The sequence below is a fragment of the Taurulus bubalis genome (assembly GCF_910589615.1).
Source record: "Taurulus bubalis genome assembly, chromosome: 17".
NCBI lineage: Eukaryota > Metazoa > Chordata > Actinopteri > Perciformes > Cottidae > Taurulus > Taurulus bubalis.
Window position 1 is genome coordinate 15,905,004 of NC_136605.1, and position 25,749 is coordinate 15,930,752.

The 25,749-nt window shown below is 41.7% G+C and overlaps 1 protein-coding gene across 1 annotated transcript in view; it reads right to left on the reverse strand.

Moving 5' to 3' along the window:
* Window positions 1-3,044: 3,044 nt before the first annotated feature.
* The window catches only part of cacna1ia (calcium voltage-gated channel subunit alpha1 Ia), a gene marked incomplete at both ends in the record, with an annotated part of 99,528 nt that continues 76,823 nt past the window's right edge, over window positions 3,045-25,749 (reverse strand). The window contains 10 exons of the mRNA XM_079233630.1: window positions 3,045-3,776; window positions 4,087-4,232; window positions 5,048-5,258; window positions 7,216-7,353; window positions 11,651-11,800; window positions 15,103-15,546; window positions 17,070-17,191; window positions 18,443-18,521; window positions 22,523-22,593; window positions 23,052-23,185. Of these exons, the coding sequence (XP_079089756.1) occupies window positions 3,045-3,776; window positions 4,087-4,232; window positions 5,048-5,258; window positions 7,216-7,353; window positions 11,651-11,800; window positions 15,103-15,546; window positions 17,070-17,191; window positions 18,443-18,521; window positions 22,523-22,593; window positions 23,052-23,185 (2,227 nt within the window). The remainder of the gene's footprint in view (window positions 3,777-4,086; window positions 4,233-5,047; window positions 5,259-7,215; window positions 7,354-11,650; window positions 11,801-15,102; window positions 15,547-17,069; window positions 17,192-18,442; window positions 18,522-22,522; window positions 22,594-23,051; window positions 23,186-25,749) is intronic.

A 25,749-nucleotide genomic window follows, 5' to 3' on the forward strand; every position in this document is an offset into this window, starting at 1 on the left:
CATAGAGACAAGAGGGTAAAAATTCAGATCTTGGTGAATCGGTCTGACTGTATCTGTAGCACACACATACTGTACAAAGGCACACTGCTCACAAGCAGTTGGTGCATTGTTGGGTTGTTATAGCTAACATCTGGACTGTGGGTGTTTTGGCTGTTTGTAGCATAAAAACACTCCAGCAGTCAAATTTGTGCGAATAAAGCAAGGTGAAAATTTGCTCTGGGTTCAGTCTGAGCACACCTTTACAGCTATCTTTAAAGATTTACCAGTGGGTTTTACCCCCCGACCTGAGTTCAATAACCTCACTTGTTCACGATGTCCAATTGCAGCCCATCTCTCTACTGATTTGTCTCCGAGAGGGCAGAGGTGCTCTCTGATTGGTTGTAAGTTCAGACAAGTAGAAGCAAAAACAGACAGTAATGAATACTGTCGTATTCTGAGGAGATAAAAATCACATTGACATCATTTACTCAGGGCATACACATAGAACATTTATTGCTGCGTAGTCAGGCTTTAACCCTTGATGTCATATTCAGTTGACACAAGGATTTGTCTCAGAAAGATAGGAGGATATATCTTTGAAGCTATAACAGCCCTTGGTTGCTTCGTGTTTTCCCTCTTCAACCTTTAATCTCAGGTATCCTCACTGACAAACAGGACACTTCAGGAAAAGGCAATCACTTCACCTGAAGTCATAAACACACACACAAGCACACACACACACACACACACAGACACACACACACACACACACACACACACACACACACACACACACACACACACACACACACACACACAGACACAGCTGTCTTTACTATCGCTCATTAATACCCAACACCATGTGATAAAACATAGTCATCAAAGTGATTTTGCATGATAAAAAAAAGGTAAAACCCTAAGTTTTTTTCTCACATCACCTCATTAATTCTGAGAAAAAAAGAAAAAGACAAGGTAATGTTTTAAAACACAAGGGATACAACAGTCTACCTCTAGAAATCAGGCTTAAAGATGAGCACCTCCTTTTTGGATGGCGTGATTAATCAAGCGGCAAAAGCCAAAATAAGCTTGCATTAAAAGATGCAAAGTTTTGTTCATTGTTACAGTGTCAGCTTTTGATGTCAAACTATGGTGTGATAAAGGGTTGCTACAACATAGTGTATGTGTGAAGAAAAGATGAGTGCATTAATGTGTCATTTTAAGAAAAAGCATACTGTATTGCAATCCCAGAACCATGCTTAAGACACACTAATGTGTCCAAAATCGATATGTTGTGTTGTAACTCAAATTAAAGCTTTCGTAGAGATGGTTTATGCTATTCATGTTTGTGTTTTAGCATAAGAGGCAAACAAAGTTCCCTGTGTACAGCCAGGAATGTCTGTGAGCTAGAACGATCCTCCGGTGCTGAGTGAATATGGCTGTTCCCATCTCTGGTTGTCCACATTTGGGAGAACAAAAATCCATGAGGAACCGGTGTTCCCAAAGAGAAATGTGCTGGAGGGAACAATCACTTCAGCGCAGAAAGTTAGTTTGAAATTTTTTGCTTCGTTGTTTTATACACCGTCCACACCTTAAAAAATGTTATAAAACTGGAAGCCACTGGCAGACAAAAAGTCCTAGACAACAAGTCAAAGAGATCGGAAGGGTTAAATGAAATGGGGACAAAGTAACGGCAACACTTGCACGTGCCTATTCTCTTTTCTACAAAAATAGTGGAATAAAAATCACATGGTTATCACCCAACATTGACATCTTGATACACTTAAAAAAAAATCTTGGTTAAATGCAATTCCATCATGCAGTCAAGTTCCCGCGCAACTCTTGTGGGTTTGTCCATTCATCACAAATCCTTAAGCATGGTGGGAGGAAGTGGTGTCAAAAGGAGTGTGCTTGAAGTCTCAATTTATTAAGTAGCTGTGAACCATTTGTTTTGGCGCACACAAGGCGGCCCCATGCACACATTATAGTTCTTTCTGATGGAGGTTGTAAAGCTCCAACCGAGCTCTCTTTCATTTCTTCACATTTGAGAGAGTGAGAGATGCTGGAGATAAAAAGAAAAATAATCAATTTCACGAATCACTCCATGCACGGTTTAACCTCCACAATCTGTCAATTTCTTTTCATTTTCCGCTGCCACTCAAAACTAAGTTGACAGAGGCGTATACCTTTGATCAGTCAATACCTATCTTCTGTTTCAGAAATACAGAGGTATGGTGAAGTGATGAGAATGATTTGACTCATGCCTTGGATACCTGAGGCAGGGCTCTTACACAGACTCTAAGCACACACTCTTGAACTCTCCTCCACCTTGCGCTTTACTCTGAACTCAGCAGAAGGTCCTGTGCCAGAGTGAATAGGACTTGTTGTTTCCGTCTGCCAGAACAGATGGACATTAGATCCGCTTTCTGCTTTCCCAGCCAAACAAATAACCTGCCTTCTCCTTTCCCAGCCTTCCTTCCGCCTTAATATATTCTGCCATTTTCCGAGCCTCCTCCCACTTACTTGCTGCACTGCCTCCGAGACATAAATGGATCAAACGGGTCTTTGTTTGCATGTTTCAGTTTGGGTACTTCTAGTTTTGCATTTTCAACCTCAGTGAACCCAAACCGACACCGGATAAAGGAAACTACAATAGAGCAACAACAAGACTCTTTCTTGTGTCATTAAATGTAAGCTCTTTTGCCTTTGCTCCTATTGACTCCCTGATATGAACGGGTCTCCTGGTGTTCCATGTGAGCAAAACCTTCCCTTGTCCTCCCTAACAGGTTCAGCCTTCAAGAGGGTATAAGGCCTTAACTTCGCAGGCCACATCCTCACCAGCAGGCGATAACCAAGACCACTCCCCTAGGTACCACAAAATAGGACATGGGCTTGTCACAAATGTATAGAAAGGGGTTGAGGGGGCAAGATGAGGGTTTGGTTTTGGAATGCGGGACATCATGTGTCATCGAGCCTCTCTCTCACTGATGAAGCAGAGAGAGTGAGAGGGACAGCTATGGGTTTAGATCCAAGGAATGGAGATACAAAGAAACAGTGAACAGTAGGTTTCATCTGTTTTTCCGACAAGGCCCTATTGTTGTTTGGCTTGAGCTCTTCCCTTTGAACCCTTGCTCGCCATCTCCTATGTCAACTCGTCCTTCTCCTCTTCTTGTATCAACTAATACCCCCGTCCAGGGGTTGGCCAAGAAGCCTTGTGGGTCCATAAGCTCCAAGCCCAGAATCTCCCTGCGTCCCTCTCTGCCCCGGGACGACAGCAGTATCCCCCCCTGGTCCAGACTGCCTGTGCTGTTACACTTCTTCACCCCGCCTCCTGGGTACACCAAGGAGCTGGGCGACAGCAGCGATGTCAGCGACAAGCTGCTCAGTGTCTCTGACAAGTGTTCACTGTTGCCCGCTTGGCTGGAGCCACAACCACCAATTGATGATCCGATACCTATGCCCAGGTCCTCGTCTGAGGGGTCGATTGAGTCTTCGCGGGTGTAACCCGGGCTGGTGCTACCTCGGCCACTGCTCTGGCTACGCTGGTGGCCCCTGGTGGCCTGGAGGGTGAGGGCTGAAGAGGGGCTCGGCCTCGGTCTCAGGGTCTGGACTGGGGAGGAAATGGCAGTGCTGTCTTCAGGCAACGGGAGTGGGCACACGAGTGGTAAGGGAGCTGTCGGCAAAGGCGACTCCAAGTTCACTGGTGGAGAGATGCTGAAGCTCAGTCCCTCTTCCAGGGTGGTCTGGAGGCTGCCCTCAGAGCTGCCTGTGGCAAGGGATGAGTCACTGCGGGACGGATACTGAAGACAGGAAGAAGGAAGACAGAAAGCACATGAATGCAACCTTCATTTTCATGAAGAATGTAACATTATGTTGTATTATAACATGCTGAATACAAATACTTTGCTTTTCATAATAATTCATCATCAGCATCCAAACTTCGGGCTATTTCTCACCCAGATAAGCACAATAATTAATCCTCTTTACTTGCTTCATCGTGAGCATCAATCTAATGACTTGCTTAAGCCTCTTCCACAGTAAAACATCACAACTATCTCAGTTCAATAAGCTATTTATCTGTGTTCCCCCCCTCTCCTCCCCTCCCCCTACCTGTGAACAGAGCATCTTGCTATGGGCTCCTGGGGAGCGGAGCGAAGCCCAAGAGTCTGGGGAGGTCAGCCGAAGGCCCCTCGTCAACCGTAGGCTCCTACTGCGGGGAGGTGCTGGGATGGCTGCTCCTGCAGGGAGGAAGAACTCTGCAGGCAGATGGAAGAGAGGAGAAATGCCACTGGCTCCGCCTCCTCCTTTGTTTCTTTCCTTGTTGCTGCTGCTGGAAACGCCGCCTTGAGGAGGAATACACTCTTTCCATTTTTATCCTGCTGTCAGTGTATGGATTGTCTACACTTTTCTGGTGAATATCCCATACATAAAAGAGAAGGATTTTTTTCTCCCTCTTAATATTGTATATTAATAGCTAATAAGTCAGCAAGCGAAGCACAGCCCTTGCAGGTGGATACCTGTGCGTTAATGCTCTGCAGGGCGGTGGGTAAAAGGACACATTGTTTAAATATGTTGATGTTTCAATGTGTGGGTCTGAGTATATGCTTTGCGATGCCATTTGGTTTAAAAATAGAGATCCACTGAATTAAAAATAAATAAATATGGTAATACCTCGCACCAGCTGCAGACCTACAAAGATGTGATAGAAATCATTTCAAGTTATTTTTTGCAGAGGTTCAAGTGCTCCTTGTATGCTCTCCTAGATGTTTGAGAACTATATTTCTGGAACTATATAGTCCCTCTTTAAATCCTCATTCCGTGAACAGCACATACAGTATGTTTTCTTTGATATTCATCTTGGAAACAAACATGTTGCTTTTAACAAAATCATGTTATTTCTAGTGCATAGTGTTTCTTTCCTAGTGCTACGATCAATTTGACCTACCATCTTTTTGGGCATATAAGCCACAAAATAGCAATAAATTCAATCAGACATTAACTAGTGGTACACATACATATTTTAGTCTATTGCTGGTAGTACAGTGGATTTACTTTATCTAGTTTTACTCACCAGGGCTACAGTGAGGTGAGCACAGGTGCTGTTGGTGTGTTAGCATCTCCTGCAGTGCACTCTCCACCTCCATGCCAGTGCCGAGGGCCCGGCAGGGCTGGTTCAACCCCTGCACCTGGCTCTGCGCCACGGTCCGAGTCTGGTGGCCTCCTGCATGACTTCCTCCATCTCCAGCCTCTTCTGAGCTGCGGGAGCCGCTGCTGCACCTTCCCTGGAAGAGAACAGATGAACTGACATTGAAGAGAAAGCCTTTTCCAATACATCTCCAGGATAGGATTTAAACAAGAAGAGGAATTAAACATGGTGGGAAAGGTCCAAAAATAAAAACATAGATAATGTATGTGCTAACATGGTATTTGACTATTGTGCTGAAAAAAAGCTTAAGATTTAAGCCCTTTTTTCTTCTGCAAAAGGACAATTTAAGTTTAGGATTAGCATTATATTGTAACAAGTTAAGCAACAATTCCTGGAACAAGCCTGATAGAAAATGAGTACAGCAAAGAGCCGCCCCTCTGGCATCCTGCAGATATCAAACATGGCCTCTGTTTCACACCATCCCTCTGGCTTTTCATTTAAGTGCGAGTGAAAGGGTGAGGACTTATTATGAGCTGAAAGAGCGCGTTATTGTCATGTTAATGTTAGATATTGTAACAATAATTGTTTGGTTATAAATGTGTCAGTGTGTGTGATGACTCCAACAGCTGGAAGCGGGAAGCAGGAGGTAGATTAAGGCAGGAGTTCAGCTTTGTAAGCTCTTACCTCGTACGTTTTAATTACCATCGTGTAGGGACTGCAGAATCATTTAAGTGTGTTCGTGCACGTGTACTTCCACTAGTGCATTATTGTATCTCTGAGTCATTCAGTCGTAGCCCCTGAACAGCCCCCTTTCTAACAGCCACCCACACACACTTTTTACTCTCTCTTTCCAGTCACTTTTATTTAGCAAACAGTGTCAGACAAATTAAATCCCTAACCTTAGATCCTTCCTCACCTTCTGCCTTTCCTTTCCCCTCTCTTCTCCCCCTCCTCTAATGAGCAATGTTTCACAGCCATGCTTGGCGATAGCAGGCTTATCCGGCTATCCAGAAACAAGGAGCATTACCCCATTACAGTGGAGGATATCTAGGAAGGACGGATGATAAGGGAAGGAGATAGAGGAGTGGGGCTAGAGGGAGGTGCAGAGAAGGTGTGCAATTACCAGAGGGGTAAGCACTGAGAACGAACAAGCAGGAAAGATAAAGTCGAAAAGGGGGAAAGTGGGTGCAGGGGAGCGAGGTGTGAGAGCCACCCAGGACAGCAACTAGGAAGAGCCTAGTTTTATTCATGAGAAGAGAATGTGGATTCTTCAAAGACAAGATAGTTTCCACTGATAGGCTGAGAGAAAGAGATAAAGAAATCTTTGGAAGCAAAGGTTTGTACCTGTAATTCACAAGAGAGCCTTCGGCATAGCCATGAAACATATTTTATAATGGCCATTTGTTTTGTGTTGAAATGAGTATAACAAATGTGCTTATCCCCTTGTTGGAGAGCCACAAAGTGCCGGTGTACTGATCAAAATAGTGGGCATATACTAGAAGTTAACCGCCATGAATGTATGGTGCCATGGGTGTTATATTGTTCATGAATCTTTTTCTTTCTCAAAAGCTATTCTTTTTCTTACACAAAAAAGTTATACTGGCATGAAGATTTAATTGGCTTCAACATTGTGTGTAAATTTGACAAGCAGGTATACAGTCCAATTTAATTACCCTGGTGCTGACAATGAAGCAGGTGCTCACTCCCAAGCTCTCTGTCTCACATTCGGTATTCATTATATATATATATGGTAGTTATTACTGGGATCATCATCGTTTTATGAGGATTTTTATCTGAGCAAATACTCGGTGAAGTAAAACAAGAACATCTTTGCAAATTGCACACTATTACCACTGTTCAATGCTCAGATCCAACTTTCTTTCTTTATTGGTATAATCTGTTTAAAAAAACAAAATTAAAATGCCACAGTTTTTCCTTTCGGCCTCATAGAAAATGAGTCATCTTAGCGACAAGGGACAGTAGAGCATAACAGAACTGCATATTGTACTCCACATTCTGTTCATGCTTTAAAGTGAAGCCTCAGAAGTGTGGATCCTAATCTTCCCTTCCCACCACACGCTGCTCGTACCCACCTTGCTCTCTCGCGCCAGCAGCTGGTAGGCAGAGTGTTCGTCCAGGCTGAGGTCATCTGGCAGAGCGGGGGACGAGGACTTGTCTGACAGTTGCTCTGACTTCAGCGATGCCTGCTCTATCTCCGCCATCCTGATTTGCTGCAAAAATGTACCTCCGTTATTCATGTTTTAAAAACAGGAAGGGATCGCGAGTAGGAAAAGCAAACGGTTCAGACTTCCTGGAAGTAATTAATTAGTGCTTAATATATTGCATGATTTATTCTAGGGTTCACAACAACTACGGCTTCAGTATCTTACATCTTTGTGTACATAGACAATACATTTCTAAAGGATCAGCGACGACGTTTTGAAGACGTCTCTCATGACTTGTTTATACAGTATCTCTTTAAGGCCGACGTGAGCTACACAGACAAGATGGGTAAAACCTTCCCCAAGTTTCGATTTGCTTCACCAGATGCTGACAATTCAAAGTGGCCAAAACGCTGTTGCACCTGTCTGTAAAGAAAGCAGGGTGAGAGATTTCAAGAAGTAACAACATTGCTTTGTCATCATTCATTGAACAAAATATGTGAAAAGAGGGGCTGAATGAGGGCGAGAGGCATATACCCAAGCAGTGCATGACAGCAGGTGTGTGTACGTATATGTTTTTTACAGTAAGCACCTGCACTATCTGCATGTATATGTAAGCGGGAGTGAAGATATGCTATCGTTTTCCCATCAAAAGTGCACCAGAACCTCATAATTCTGCACTTATAGCCAACTGAGTATAGTAACGGTGTCTCATCATCCTTGTCGTATTCTCACCCATGCACATTATTCCTGAAGACACATTATTACCAAACACAGAATAATTGGGAAGTAAAAACAGTTACACCTGGTGTTACTACTCTCTCTCATTTGTTCCAACATTAGTTTCGGCCAAGTTTGTTTCATCAGGTAACTCAGCTCATAATGGCAACTGAATTGCTTTTAAATTATCGCTGCATGAGCCTCCTGAGAGCTCAAGCTTCTCGGCTGACACTCTTCTCTACCCTTCCTATGGCAACACAACTTCAAAACACACTGCAAACAGTGAGCTGGAGTGGAATTTCAGGGTTCTGGGGGCGCTATGATGAACTCAAGCAGTGTTTCTTCGGCGCAATAAATAGCCAGAGAGAAGCATTAAGAAGGGTACTTAAAAAGGGCCCAATGAAATCCAATGGAGTGAGGCCTGTTCGCGCGATGTATTAACACGTATCCATATGAGAAAGACAAAAAGGACCATAGAGAATGATTCACAGCCACCAATATGCAGCAGTAAATTACCGTTGCCAAAGGAGAGAGAGAGAAGGGGAAAAGTTGAAAGAGCGAGAGAGAGGTGAGGTAGGATGAGGCAAGGACGCAAAGCAGATGCATAGCATTGAAACTCATTCATTTAAAGGAGCAGTTTTCCTGTTTTCTTTGTATATCGGCTATCCCTTATGCTACCATGTGACAGGACCATATCTGCTGATTTTCTGAATTGGGTTGTAAAGAGCTTCAAAAGGGTACATGTGAGTCATCAGTTGGTACATGTATTACCAGGAAAAGGAAACTACAGCCATCTCTTCCTGTATTCCTGTTTATGAGCTTTCAGGTACAATGAAAAAGGCATAACGGGTACAGGAAGAGTTGCTACTCAGGTGCCAATTGCAAATGTCCACTGAGAGCAAAGAGGCAAAGCATTGCTTCATTCAGCACCGCTGGGAGGCAATGAAATAAACCGAGAAAATAAGCATGACTCGAGCCAGCATGGACATGGTAAGCGTAAGCAATAATTCATGTAAAACACAGGAAACAACAGCAGTCAGATGATAATTTACAACACACAGGAACAGAAACAGGCACACCTCCTTATTGCTGTCTAACACAGGTTTCTTTTACTTGCCACCAAAGAGATGTTGCAATCCTACACATAGGCGATTTAAATGATTTTCTAAGTATTTCAATGTTGGTGTCATAGTTGCATCCATACACATTGTTTTTCTATCAATGCACAATAATGAGATGCTGCAACTTTGATGCAGAATCTCTTGAAATACTGTCAGATACATGATTTTGCTTGAGAAGTGCCCAACTGAATAATAAACGTCAAAGGCCTTCAGTACTCTATTAAACAGTCTCCTATTAGGCAGTTACTTGATGAACATTTCCACTGTCTCACACACACACACACACACACACACACACACACACACACACACACACACACACACACACACACACACACACACACACACAGGTGTCCCGCTGCTCCTTTCTGTCCCCTTAAATCCGTAGTCATTGTACAGAACTCACAGCAGTGGAAGACTGTCAGAAAATGGCCCCCACACCCACATCCACACTATCTCTCTCTCTCTCTTTCTCTCTCTCTCACATATACAAACAAACAATATGCAAGTCTGGTTAAAGGACATGGGGAAATGAATAACAACAGTACAGGGTCAGATACAGTAAATCACAGATAGATGGAGGGATAGCCGGATGAGAGGGACTGATGGGAAGAATAAGCATGTAAAGAGGGAGGGAAGATTGATGGTTTGACAGCATCTGCAGACAGGCAGAAAGCAGGACTGACAGGTGAGGAGGTGCAGAGCCCAGTTATTGCTTCTCCTGAGCTGACCCGCTGCACTTTGTCATTGTGATGGACAACACGGGCACAGGACAGTATGTTTGTGAGTGTGTTTTATTCAGGATCTCCTGCGTACAAAATACCCCAAAATACAAGCACAAGTAAAGGAGTGTTAGTGCGTGCATATAGGCATGCATATCAGGGATGGTTGCATGTGTGTATGCATGCAACGGGCCTCATTAATCCACATTTCTGCACAATTATTTTGGGTTTAAATAAGTGCTGAAATTCCCTGTCATATTGCAACATAATAGCACAAACAGTAGTTTACACGCTTTATAAAGCATGAACTTCAACAACACTTCCTATTCAAAATGCTTTGTGCGATGAATGAAGCCCTGTGTTTGTGTATGCCCATGAAAGTACATGCAAATGCATGTTCACGTGTGTGACCCTGTTGCAAATGTGCATGCACATAGTCAGCTCCCGGACATCATGGGTGTGTGTGTGTGTGTGTGTGTGTGTGTGTGTGTGTGTGTGTGTGTGTGTGTGTGTGTGTGTGTGGATGTGTTTGTCTTGTATATTTTTGAGTGTTAATGTGTTCAGGGTTTCTGGACTACTGAGTTTTACTATTCTTTGGTTTTGCATATTAATAGTTTGGTTTGGCAAGTTTTTGTAACACAGTTGATGCAGACAAAAATGTGTTTCCCTCACAACACGCTGGGCAATGAAACCCTGTGTGTGTACATGTATGGTTAGACAGTTTTCTTTATATTTTTGCACGTGTATACATGTATACATATTTCTCTTTCAGTCTTATTTCTTAGTTTCTACATTCACAACTATTTGGTGATTGGATCCAGTGTGAATTTATTTCAACATGTCCCTCAAGAGTATTTTCCTTCAACCCCTGGGGCAATGTTTACCAAGCATCTCAGAGCAAGAAATCAGTCCTAACGGACCCAGACTTCCCAGAATAATCTACATTTTGCTCCTACAAAGGAGTAAAAGCATTTTATGAATCAAGATTTGTAAATGTTACTTATCTTTGTAATTATCTGTGTCCACAAAAACTTTAAATTTACATTTATTTGACAACAAGAAACTGTGGGTATAACATCCCATTTGGGTCCCTCTCACATCTGCAACTAGATTAATTCATTTCAGAGCTTCAAAGCTGACCTGGTTCAAAAACAAAATAATAAAACAAGACTTATTAAGCCTGTTTTTTTACATAGCCATTGGTAAGATGCCCTGACTGAACACAGCAACTAAACCATGGTTGTCTTTTTTGAATAAACAATGTATACTCTGCAATATGTTTAAAAAAGTGTAATGTTTGTCTGAAAAGTCACGAAATCTGTTGCTGGGCTCATTTTTTTTTTAAATAACATGGTCATAAAAGTGTCCATGTCTGGCAACATGTTTTCATAAGTGCCAATACCAAAGTGGGTTTGTTATAAAAAAAAGATGAATATTCTGAGGTGAGAGTATCACTACTATGAATAATACAGGTGACATATCATGTGTGACTTAAAGGAGTGATTCCAACATTTGTTCGATAAATATTGGCCTCCAGATTTCGTCCAGTGAAGCTCAGTGGGTAGAGCCAGCTGCTAAAAGTGAAAAATATATGCTTCTATTAATGGTACTGTTGAGTTGTGTCAGACAAGTGTTTATCCAAAAAAAACTGATGCTTTTGGTCCTGTTTCTCTTGTTAATTTAAACCACAAGGATGATGAGAGTGTGCGTATGTTTGTGTTGCGTGTGTATATATATATATATATATATATATATATATATATATATATATATATATATATTCATGTGTGTCCATGGCGGTACCTCTTGTGGATGGCCCTTGCAATCTCTGCAGATGGTTGGAGGAGAAGCATAGTGGTGGAAGACAGAACCGGAGAGGTTGTCGATCATCAGCATCTCCCCCTCCAGTGTATCCTTGATCAGAAGAGATACGCTGTCCAGCCATTGGCTCTCCTGGAACACATTCACACACACACACACAAACACACACACACACACACACACACACACACACACACACACAAACACACACACAAACACAGACATACACACAGACACACACACGAGACGCAGGCCAGCAGACCAGTATTGCACGCAGGTGCAAACATGTGCACATGCGGACATGCGAGGACAAAGAACACGCAGGGAAATGCATACACCATAGAAGGGTTATAAAAAGGTCAGTGTGCACACGCAGGTATGCTTTTATACTTAATGTAGTCACATACAACTGTCCACAGTCACACATGTGCACATTCACACACACCCATGTAGATGTCACATTACCTAAGCTTTTATTTCTAAAATTCTTCCACAAAAGTAAAAGAAAAGCATCTCAAACACGTTCCGTGTGTCAGAGATCATGTAGAAATAAACTGGAATAAATCCCCCTCTCTTACTTTGTTGGCCTTTAGGGCTAAACACGGCTCACTTTTGGTAAAAGGCTCCTCAATAATATGACTCCAAACCCTCATTAGCCAAGCAACACATAATTTTACTATCAAAGCCTTGAGCACTGAGAGCGGTGCTGATGATATATCACCTCAATTAGGCTGTTCAATACCTTGTTGAAACAATTTAAGATTTAAGCATTTGCTTTGTGCTCTGGGTGTTATTAGGTTTAAAGCAATTCAGACTGAATCAGTCAGGGCTTTTTCTGTGACTTAAATGATCCCTCATTGCTTGCATCTCATCTGCCAGATTGGTTTTTCCCAGAAACCAATCTGGCAGAAAAAGAAAACTACTTTAAAAATGATTTCTCTGTTTCTTGGCAGGTCACTTGTATTTCACAATGAATTAGGATGCATTGTGCCTGACTATGGGACATTCATAACAGCCAGAATAACTGTATTATATCAGCAGATATATCCCAAAAGATACTGTGAAACAAGGTCACTCCTCTTCAATCCCCACACAAGCCTATTTTCATAGCATATTTCTACAACAACGCTTATCGGACTATACTTAGATATCTTATGCAAACACACATTTTTGACTCAAACTGTTATATTACAATCGCTCATGGCTCGTGTTTTGGAAATGAGGGGGCAAAGGATTCAAGAGAAAGGTGACTGTGCACCCTGCATTATAAATACACCTAAATCATGCTGGTTTATGAAACAGTATTTTAGTGTTGCATTTTGGCACAGAGACAAACCGGCAGTAAGGCTGACTTTGCCATATCCAGCTCTTTAAATACATGTACGTGTAAAACGTTCTTTTTCTGTTTCTCTCTCAAACAGACAGTCCCAAGATAATCCATTCTGTGTAGGTGGAGAGCTTGAAATAAAAAAAATATGTTTGATTGACTGTGCTGGCCTAATAACTGTATTAGTTGGCAACAATGGGGCCCGTCTACTGGGAATGGAAGTTGAGAGAGAGCTGAAATTAATTACTGCGTCTATCTGACTGTCACTGGCTCAGCTATTATCTCTTCTCTCATATTCCCTTCCTCTCTCCCTCTGTGTGTCAACTTCCTACAGTGTCGCCTCTGGTCCCTGTGCAATATTTTCCTAGTGTTTCACCATAGAGTCAAAAAAGTACATTATAGAAAATGCTAGTTGTAGCTGCCATCTTTCTGGAGCTCTTGCTTTCTCCATATATCATCAAGACTCATCCAATCTGTCAGCGCTCTTTGACGATACAAACATACCTTTTATAGTATGGATGACGAAAGAGATTTGAGCTACTGATAACATTATGACAATATGTGGAGAATCACAAAATGTTAAAGCACCAGAGGATAAAATGTCACAATGTTTGGGTTCACAAAAACCTTTTTACACACACGCAGACACACACCAACCCTAAGACCTGTGCTCTGAATAAATTGCATCGGTCTGCCAGGTCCCTTATTGCATCACTTGAGAGACTGAGAATGAGATAGAGAGAGAGGGGGAGGATGATGCCAGTGTGTGCTCCATGGTCTGCATTAAGTTTCTTTGTCACACTGAGCTAAAAATGACTCCGTGCAGCCAACTTTAGCTCTACAAAGGTGAGAGGCTCTTCGTGGCAGCCGATGAGTCATCTTTATGTGTGCTTCTGCACGGATATCTCAGAATATCATAAGAGATTTCATAATGGAGGCGTGTGTCTCTGCTGTCAGACTACGGGTAGAAAGGAGAGACCATCTACTCTCTCTCACACACATACACACACACTGATGTAAAATAATCATCTCACAAATGTAACCTGTGCATGTGTGTCTGCAAACCCTCGTAGTCAATGTGAGCACTGACAGGTTAGCAAAGCTTAAGTGTAAACTTCATTGAGAAAGCTGTTAAAGTTGTGCATCTCTCCTCGCTGTCAACATGGGTTGCTACACAAACAAAAGCATACTAGAATTCAAATATACAGCCTCGCCTCGACTTTCATCTGCCTAATATCACTGAAGTAGTTTGGTTGCATTTATGCCTTTAATTCCAGCCTAATGTTTTTGTATTCATATTAATTGATTTCTTAACATTAAGGCACAATTAAGGCACAGCTTAGTGTCTCTTTCCCTGTTTCCTTTCATCTGCCTTTTCTTTTTATTCCCTCTCGATGTGTAAGTGTTGAACCTTCCTGGCCTCTTCCTTCTCACAGAATGTGTAAAAGAAAATGAACAAAAGTACAAGCGAATTATACAACGATATTATAAAATGACAGAGTGTAATCACGCAATGTGGCTGTCAGTCAATTTCACAATAGGAAACCGAGCAATGATTCTCACTCTCCCATGTCAGCACCATTCAACCGCTGTACAGAAATTCTGCCATATTGTTTACCCTTTTTGTATTCCTCCAGTTTGTGAATTAAATATGTAATTTTCTCTGCATGAACTAATTTATTAATACTGTGTTAAGAGAAGCAAACTGACAGGCAGCCAGAGAAACAGAACTAAATGTGGAGATGTCTGTGTTACGTTCTACGAGCTCGCTAGGCATACTTTAAATGATTAGACAATTATTACAGCAATTTATATATGTTTATAAATAATTAAAAGCTGGTCTACAATGCATTGGGAAAATATGGACTGCATCACGCTAATCCATCATTAGAAATGGAACTAAATTTATGAGAATCTGATTTTTGTATGGCTGAAACAGGCCCACAATGAAAAAGCCTTGATAATGATACTGTGTATCGGCTTGACACTTCTCTACTAGCAGACGCACACATTTACAAAATAGGACTTTCACACAATCAGTTAACATAAGATTTCTAACACCTTCTCACAGTCTCACACACACATACAGAACAATATAGACACTCACTTGTGCTGGTGAGTACAGGGATCGGCTGGAGTCACAGGAGTTGTACGCTCCTGAGTGAGCACTGCCTGCTGAATGCAGCATTCTCCTCACTCCTTCTCCCCTCTCTCCACATCCTCTGTCACTTCCCCCTGCCGTGCCTCCTGGTCCAGCAGCGACCAGTCCTTTGTCCACCCTCCCACCCCCGCAGCCGGGGGCGCCCATGCAACAGAGGGTGCCCTGGGCCAGCTCCAGCTCAATTTCTGCATCCATCTCCGCCTCCTCTTGGGCCTCCTTGTTGGAGTCGTCCAGGTGCTTCATCAGCACGGCCACCACCACATTGATGAGCACGAACTGGGCGGTGAGCACGAAGGAGACAAAGTACATGGGCGAAATAAACTGAAGGCTAGGGTTGCAGGCATAGTCCACATCAGTGCTGTGGTCCGGGGGGCACTCCCTCAAAGTGTCCTGGTGTCATAGAGGAAGAGGAGGAGGAAAAAGGTCAGGACAGGGCTGGGTAGGAGCAGAGGAAGAAGGGCCATGTAAAAAGGAGACGGTCCAAGAGACAAAACAGAGAAGCTATAAGGAGTACGACAGTTTTCAGATAAAGATTTGTGAAGATACCGGAAGTGGACAAAACTATATGATCACCTAACTGAAATTCCATACAGAGGCCCTGCATTTAACATTTAACATTGCTTAAGCAACAACCCAAAAAATCCTTATCTTGACTACTGATAGTGGCAAAAATTCAGAGGAGAAAAGTCAAGATCTGAATGTAATTTTACAAGGTTGTGTGTGAGCTCTTCACATAATTGGTATTCATATCAAAAATGTTTTAGGTAATAGAATACATCAAGCTCTTGTTAACAAGGCTCTTTGTATTCATGACAACTTGTATAATCATCATACACTTAATTGTTTTGCTTCTACTCAAAACAACAGGAGCCTTTTCCCCCTCTATTATTCTAGTAGTTTTCCACTCTGGTTAACATGCGCTCAGCGGAGTTCAGTCAGAGCAGAACCAAAGTGACAAGTGTTTTCTGGAGGAAGTACACATACCTCACCGAGGCTGTGACCACACACAACAATTTTAGCCTTCTGAGCTGAAGCAGGTATTTTCTACCTAATTTGGCATGGCATTTACACACTTTGCTCCTTCACACAACGCCTCCTTTTTCTGCCGTTTCTCCTTTTCCATCTTACTTCTTTGCATAATTGTGTTCTTTCTTCTTCCACATCTCCACCTGCTCTCACTCATGCTGCTATACCTTCCACCTCTTTTCATTTCCCCCCTTTAGTTTACTCTCAAGAGGAAAGAAATCATAATAACTGGTCAGTTGTATTAACCCCTTACTCATCCTCTGGTCTTCCCTCTTATTACAGTTCTCTGATGCCTCTTCTCTTCTTACCTACCTGCTTCACACTAAACCAAAGTAGGTCTACCTGTCTCACAGCCTAGGTAGTAATTTGACAGCTCAAATGACAGAGATTTACTCTGAGAGGTTGCATTTGTGGCGCGCTGGTTTGCTTCATGGCCTGCTACCATCCACACTCCCCGTATCCAGCGTGTGTTTAATGGTCCTCGCCTGACACCAGCATAATCTCTTTTCCCCTCACAGCCCTTGGTGTGCGGAGGAGTGGTGATAGCTGCTGGTGGGAGTAGATGTGTGTACAGGGTAAATTGGTATGTGTATGTGTGTGTGTGTGTGTGTGTGTGTGTGTGTGTGTGTGTGTGTGTGTGTATGTGTGTGTATGTGTGTAATGAGGCACAGTCACTCCCCTGCCTATCAGTAAGGAAATCTGTGCTCCTGGTGCTGAGCAAGCACATTTCCTATTCATCAGAGTATCACTAGAGTGGAAGATAGAATGGATATGAGGTATAGAGGAGTTTGTCTCTTCTCAGACCACCTCTTCAATGATTTCTCTAGTTCTGTGTTCCAGTTTTTCCTCCTTTTGAAAACACAAATATTAAGTAAGTAACTTTGTACCTTCATGATCCCGTTCCAGTTGTCGCCCGTGGAGACTTGAAACAGGGTTAGGAAGGCCATGCCAAAGTTCTCAAAGGTAGCGTGACGACTCATACCCTCACATGGGTAGTCTTCATTGCAAACTGAGGATGTGAGTGAGATGGGTGGATGAAGAAAAGACGTTATCAGGTCACAGATACGTAAGACGTGATGAAAATGGAACGGGAAGGGGAAGGGGGCAGAAGAAGAAGAAGAAGAAGAAGAAGAAGAAGAAGAAGAAGAAGAAGAAGAAGAAGAAGAAGAAGAAGAAGAAGAAGAAGAAGAAGAGACTTTGAGTTTAAACACCCAACACTTAAACATGTCATTGCTCCCCAAAACTGCAGAGGCATGCGCCATTTCTGTCACTAAGCTGCCTGGATGACTGTCCAAACAAGCTAACTCAGTGTAGACACAGCCTGTTATCAAATCAGTAGCAATGTGACCAAACACTCTATTTGTCTTTGAGCTTATATCCCAAGATAATCTCTGGAATGGCCTCAAGAATCAAGAAAGCGACACTTGCATTCGCCACTAATCCTTTTCCTGCCAAGCTCCAATAGGAAGCAATGTTGCCACTGCCTGCAGCTGCAGCACACAAGGGGAATGTGACAGTTCAGAGGAAATATCTTCCAACTTCAATGTGGATATTTTAGGACAGTACTTATGTATCAGAATATTGGAGAGCGGGTTGATTCCCTAATGGCTGTCTGACTGCAGGGGAGATAACTGATGAAAAGGAATAAAGGATGGAGAGGAAATCAGGAGATTTTCATAATAAAGTTAATACATGTCCTCTTGCTTTTATATGCACAAGTTGAGTTTGTCAAAATGAGTGCACCAAAACTGGAAGACACAATTATATTTTCACACCGAGACAGACATTGACATACGTATATTATAATCGCCTTACACCTGATGATCTTAAAAAGCACAATCCTTTCAAGTCAACATTACCACATACTGATGAAAGGATTATTCCAATGTACAGACCAGAACATACCTGTTTCTCAAATGTTTAACCCATCTAGTGTGAAAATAAAATCTGGCCAAAATTAACAAAGGGATTCTTGTGCAGATAATTTCCCTTTATTCAACTCCCACAGAAAGAGTTATGGCTTCACATATCAACTTTTGTTTTACATTTATCCCGTACAAATGTTTTTTTCACAATAAAGAATCAATACATAAGTGTCAATGGATGTGATGTTGTCTTTATTGTAACTGGTGCCAGTGGCAAATGTCACTTCATAAAATCATACATCACAGCCTTGGTCTTCTTAAAATGACTGTAAATTATTACCGAATATCAAAGATAATCCTTTGTAGCACTGCGACTGGACGTCATGAGCACTTACCAAGTTCTCCAAATAGCTCTACTCCTAAGGCGGCGTAGATGAAAAATAGCAGCATGAAGAGCAAGCCCAGGTTACCCACCTGCAACACACACACACACACACATACACACACACACACACACACACACACACACACACACACACACACACACACATGCATACACACACACGCACACAGGCACACACATACACATAAGAACATCTTACCATGCACATATTAAAACATTTGACAACATTTTAAAATCTGCAACAACACAGTGCTACCTATACAGTAGTATAGCTCTGGTTGATATATTCAATATTGAATGCACACGACTGCAAATTCTTTATTAGTGAACAGCAGTAACAAAAAGCCTTTGCTGGTGGGAACTGAGATAAGTCAGCTGTAGGCTTGCCATCCTGAATGTAATTCAACCACATCTTAAATTGCTACTCAAGGGCGTATTGTTAAACACCGCTATTGAACACAGGGTGTAAAGGGTGAGCATTAAAATGTCCCATAGATTGTTTCTAGCAGGTTGCTCCCATTCTCTGCATAGTTCTACAAACAACGGCACAATTTCCTCTGAGACTTTGATACAACTGAAGCCCTGATGCGATTGGGATTTTTTGAGTTTGTGAGTTTGGGACTTGGCTCAGCTCCACCACCAAACAGCCTTATGTTACCACAACGTAATGGTGATGATGATGTTGCACAGTAAACTCTGCGGGCACAATCTAATCCCATTACAGGGATACAAAACCCAGTCCCCTATTCACCGTCTTGAACACTGCTAACAACACTGCTCCACCGGGAATGAGGAAATGCACTGACAAATAGTTACTATAATTATACTCCATGTGTTCTACAGAGAGGTTTAGATCGCTCCACCTGTTTTTCAGGGGAACGATTTTCTAAATCTGATGTTTACTTTGTAGCGTTTGGTCTGGGAATAACACTATGGCTATGACAAAGCTTATTCTAAAGAGATTGCACATAACCATTATTTGTAATGCAGCCTATTCAAAAACAATGTTGAGATACTTGCAGCAAACTTGTTTTGGCCTATAATGATGCCTAGTTATAGAAGAACAATCATGGGGAGCTTTGATAATAATGCCTGGGTTGGAGGGAAAGATCTCAGGAAATAGGAGCCAAATCAAACGAATGTGATTGAATTTAGATTACATTAAATTGAACTAAAATTAAATTGAACTAAAATGAGATTTGGAAATCACTCCAATGACAATTGATAGGAGGAAACCAGCAACAACTATTAATATAAATTGCCTGGTATGATTGCCCTGGTCAATTCTACACTTCATCAAAGAGCTGCAGGTGGTGGTGAAAAAAAGAACAAAATATCTACATGCAAACAACACAACAGAAATGTTTAGTGTAGTGGTCTAAAATCGAAATATGAAAGTTAACTTTTGATGAAGACAAATATGCTCCATTACACGGAGCGCGGCCCGATGAGTCCCTTTGGATTGAAAGTAATGGAGGTAATTGCCAGACAACCTTTCGTTTGGAGCGCTGTAATTATTCTAAATGTGACTGTTCTGGGGTTTGCCTCAAGTACATGTCTAAGTTAGTGCTATCCTGCATGGTGTACTTAACAATCTGTGCTTCGTAATGGCTCGAGTCTATGTGGGATCCAGGATGAGGTTGAATGCGCTATTGAGAAGTTTTACTGGGTTTTCTATGCAGATGTCCAGTATATAATAATAATTTATGCTATAGTATAAAGGATGAAATAATCATGAGCTGCAGTTGCATATAATAATAGATTACACTGCACATGAAGACAATATATAAGAGCTACAGATGTATAATAATACTTAAAAATATAATTTACCCTATACTGGATGAAAATACACAAGCTGAAGATGTACAATAATAATAAGTTACCACATACAGGATTAAAATAAAAATGAGCTGCAGATGCAAAATAATAACTTTCACTATACAGGATGAATACACATAAGATTCACTGTTTGTATAAGATAGGTTTGGTACAAGGTTTTGCACAAGTGTCCACAAACTTTGTTCTAAATGTCTAAAACTCAATACAAATGGTTTCACAGGACTCTGATGCATTCCCAACCACCTTCCATGTGGGGTCCACATCAGCCAGCGGCTATTCTGGAGGTTTCTCACACATTCCCACAGAGGAGATAAAACAACTGGCTCGACTTCAGCACCAACATGGTATAGGCTATTAATGTGAGTGAATGGTGGGTTGCAGCCATTTCACATTAGTTGGGGAGGAGAGGATAATGGAGGACACTTGTGGGTAAAATGACTTTCTCTTACTGTGTCTTTGTGAAGACAAGCCATGCAAATGTGTTTCCCTTAACATGTCAATGAGCTGTTAAAGCTTACCTGCCCATTTAGGGTAAATGTATGGATCCCTCATTTCATCGCTGTGTCCCGTCACAGCCTATTTAATATATAAACTTCTTGCATTCACTCCATGTAAAATATTCTCGCAGACATTGGTCCCTGTGTGCCACGATGGCATCATTCATATTTCTTGACGTCTTAAACCAAAATATCAGTGTATTTTCCTGCTCCTGTGTTTGGCGGTCTCTTGGAGCCTTTGTTGAAATGGCAATACTGTCTTCAATATCCAATGTGATGTAATAAAGCAATGTTGGCAGCCTGCCATTTCATTTTCACAGTAAAATGTAGCATAATATCACCTCAGGTTAATCTCTTGCCAGGTGTAACGCTTTCATTCTCAACCTTTAAGTACCTAAATATGCACACACACCCATACAGAGAAAGACCTCCTGGAAATGTTTAATTAGCCTGAGTTTTAATTACCTTCCCTGGTGCCCTAGAGATAGAGCAAAGGGCTCAGTGTTAATGAGAGGGGGATCAATAGAAAAGAAAGACAAGGAATATGCTCTTCCTCACCTCTGCTTGCCCTCCTTTCCTCACACCACCTGTTTCCCTTTGTTTGCTTCATCGTACTGTTGATGGTGAATGGATCATAATGTGTGCACGAGTCTGACTGTGTCCCTGCATGTCCACAAATACGACTGCATACTGTCTTTTCACCTAACCTGTCTGTTATTTAAAGTTGAACATCATTCACTTTCTTGCTGAGACTTATATGAGACAAACAATCCTGATCTCACTTCTGTAGGTAAAACATTTAGCTGGAGCAAGCAGCCAGTTAGCTGAGCTTTTTTTTTTTTTTACATGGATTCTGTGCATATTAAATAAATGAGATATAACCTTTGACTTTTAGAAGTGCCAGAAGGCAAATTTGGAAAGGCTAGCTGTTTCCCCACTGTTTTCAGTATTGATGCTAAGCTAAGCTAATCAGCCACATAGTTACCATACTACATACATGAGAGTGATCTTCTCAACTGTGTCCAAAAAAATAAAACTATTGCTTGAGGTATAATAATGAGAATGCCAAAGTTAAAAGTCATGCTCAAAGAAAGACATCAGGGTACAATGATAGAAGCTCAACACAAACATAACTTAATTATTAATTAAATAAAAAAAGGAATTGTTAAATAATGAATACACATTGGGACACTAATGAAGCACATGAAAACCACACACAAACATAACAAGATACATTTGTTCTGTTGTTTCCTATTTTACTTCTTACCCATAAGATTATGCTACAACAGACACTATGGCCAGACAGTAAGACTAATGAGCTAATATGCATTCTGGAAATTTTCTTGAGCATTAAACTTTCAGTGCACTGGAATGATTTTGATTCTGGGACGGCCTAGAAACTGATTGACTCTGTGGACTCTTCACCACCAAATGAACTGCAGACTGGTTTTAAGAAGCCCCCTCTTTTTCTAGCACACTGTGGTCGCAATGGGAGTACGGGAACTCTCCATGGTACTGAAAGTGAAAACAAGACAAAGCCTATGTGTGTGTACAGTCTACCAGTCTGTGCCATGAATGAGTCATCTATTTGAGTTGCCTACAGGCCAACAGAGAAAGAAGGAGGGGGTGGTGCTATTCTGTTTATTGACTGAGAGTGACCAACTCTCTGGTGAGGGAAGACAATGTTTGACACGTGTGTGTGTGTGGGTGTGTGTGTGTGTGTTTGTAGACTGTACCTGAGGCAGGGCTTGGACCACCGTATCCAGCAGGGCTCTCATTCCTGTTGCCATCTTCAGCAGCTTCAGCACTGTGTGTGTGTGTGTGTGTGTGTGTGTGTGTGTGTGTGTGTGTGTGTGAGAGAGAGAGAGAGAGAGAGAGAGAGAGACTTTAAGTGTGGCCATTTAGGAGGAAATCCCTCAGGTTCAATTACAGGCTAAATGGGAAACATTTAACTGTGGAAAGGTCAATTCTTCATTTACAGCCATTTACAACACGCGCATGCACACACACACACGCACGCACACGCACGCACACGCACACACACACACACACACACACACACACACACACGCAGCCTTTAGACATTAGCTGCGAAGCTACAGCTAACTCATATTTTCAAACACCAAAACAAAATCAATGTTCATTTGCACTTAAATGATTTACAAGAAGTGTGGCTGGAAAGGACCTGTGTGTGTGTGTGTGTGTGTGTGTGTGTGTGTGTGTGTGTGTGTGTGTGTATTTCATACACGTGTAGTATATGTATACCTCTTGCTATCCTCAGTACTCTCATGATCCTGATGATAGTGGGGTTGATGGGCAGAGCTGCACTGATCTCGATCTCCTCCAGGGTGATTCCCATCACTGACAGAAGCACAATGGCGAGGTCCAACTGGTTCCACCTGGCACACACACGCACACACACACACACACACACACACACACACACACATAAACACACTCATGTGAAGTTGCACAAAGGCATTGCACCAAGCATGTACAAACACAAACATACTGGCAAATTTGTAGACAAACATGTTAAGAAGAAGCTGTAACAGTAACTAAATATAGTTGTTTATTATTGTTAATACGCTGAAGGCTGTGTGAAAGGTTCTCGGCCTTACTATGTGACGCATGTAGTAAATGATCAATTACCTTACAACACATTACTCTCCTTTAACATCTAGATTTTTCGACCAGTGATGCTACAGTGTCTCAGCCCCAAAAGCCCTTAATAGATCCAACTAAATGCTTGTCAGGGCTAAAGGACAGATGGGAGACAGATATTGCCAAATCAGATGAATATTGCAGGGAATCAAAGAGTTTGAAGATACCATAGTCATTGCAACATTTTCCCCAGATGTTTCTCCTTTATTGCCTCATATAATTTGCCTCAGTAGGTACTGCAATCCTCAATTATCCTCAGACTTTTTGAAAGATAGTCAATACATATCTTTTGTAAAATCATCGAGGCGGCAAGGCACACAGAGTGCTAAAACACTTGGCACTGCCAACTCATTTGTCAGAATGCTTGCCAAACACATGCCACTGACAACAGCGTATCAACTGCCGTCCATGACTCATTCTCATCATGCACGATCATGTCTCCCTCTGTTCTCGGATCCCGTGGGTCTGCTTCTCTTTCCACATCTTTGTTCAGGACTTACCCAGCTTCTCACAGAGGCAAAAGAAGGTGCTTCGTCCTCTATGGTTGCAGCCATCCAGCCCTTTGAAACTGAGGACAGCAACTGCCTTTCTTCATATTTAAGAAATAATGTTCCTTAAATACTTCATCAAAGTCATCCAAGACAATCTAGCTCACCTGTTAAAAATGCACCTGTTATTCATCAAAAGGGTTGAACAAAATGTGTGTTGGACTTTTATATCTCACTTCCCTGTCAGCCTCAGCACCTTTCGACCAGGCACACATTTACAATTACAGAACACCGTAAACTTACACTACATTTGTTTTTGTCACTTTGCATTGTGTGTGTGTGTGTGTGTTACCTGCTACTCCATTGACCCAGTTGTAAAGCAGCCCCTAGAGCCACCCCAGCCTATAAATGACACTATGCACAATGACTGCTGCTCACGGATGTTGCTGTCGCTACATAAAAAGAGACAAAGTGCCAGCTGATAACCGTGTGATAAATTCTTTCTATATTCGCCCATCTCTTTCCCATTTCATCATCCATTCATCCTCCTCTTTTTTCTCTCTCTTTGATCAGTCCCGCACCCCCTGATATATTATCAGTTTCTTCTCCATTGCTCACACTCTTTCCCTCTCTCCCTCTCTCTCTCTCTCTCTGTCTCTCTCTCTCTCTCTCTCTCCCTCTCTCTCTCTCTCTCTCTCTCTCTCTCTCTCTCTCTCTCTCTCTCTTACAAAACTAAAATAGGCCAACTACATTAAACTACTATCAGTGGATTGCAAGCTCCCAAATCTGCCTCTGCCTTTAATTAGTGACTACATATTCCTGACAGAAATAAGTCATCAGTCTCATCCCCGACCATGCAAATTTGGTTGAGTGACAAATCAATTAGTCTGGGCTCTGAGTGAATGAATGTGGGCGGGAACGGTGCTGAGGTCTGTTTCCCATGGAGGTCAAACAAAGGTGAGTACAGTAAGTTGGAGAAATAGAAAGTGTAATAATACATGCAGAGAACCATTAGATAATTTGGTTTTAAGAAGAACGATGCTGTAGATCTGTGGTTTACCCAAAAGATTATTACAATGAAAAAAGGATTAGCATAACCAGTTTAAAAGCTATATTGATGATTGATGTTGATAGTTTACTATATTATGTAATAAAGGCATGAACGAATGATTTGATGGTGACCAAAGAAACCTAAATCAAATTAAGAAAGCTGTAAACTCTTCTTAGTGTGACAAAGAAAACATTTCACTAGTCTTTTACAAAACTAATGTGTAATAAATGTCTTAAAATGTTACATATTTGTACCAGAATATGATTAAATCAACTTAATAACAGAAAGCCTCAGAGCCAGATCACATATTTCAACATATTTCATAATCCTGTATATTGTCAAAGCTGTTATTCCCCATTCCATTTCTAATGATCAAAGCAAAAGGCAAATTTGTACAGCCACTACACTTTGAACTAAATAACTGTTTATTGTGCCGCTATTTATATTATACATTAATTCACAAGATTACGGCATGTGCCTAGAGCCCCGATATAGTCGCTTTAATGTTTAATTTTCACATCAAATGTGTGATTAGTGAATGAGCTGAATAGACGAAAACATTAGGGAGATTTTTCTTTTAATTTTTGGTGACAATGAATCTCCAACTATTTTGGTAAGCTGATTTTGCATCTAAGCCAGAGGGCACTTGTGTTTTCAGGCTAGACACCAAAACTGCACAAAACAAAAGCTGATTGTCAACCATCATTCATAATCATCACACAGACCTCTGGGCAGCAGATTGGCAAAGTTTTGCAGTGGC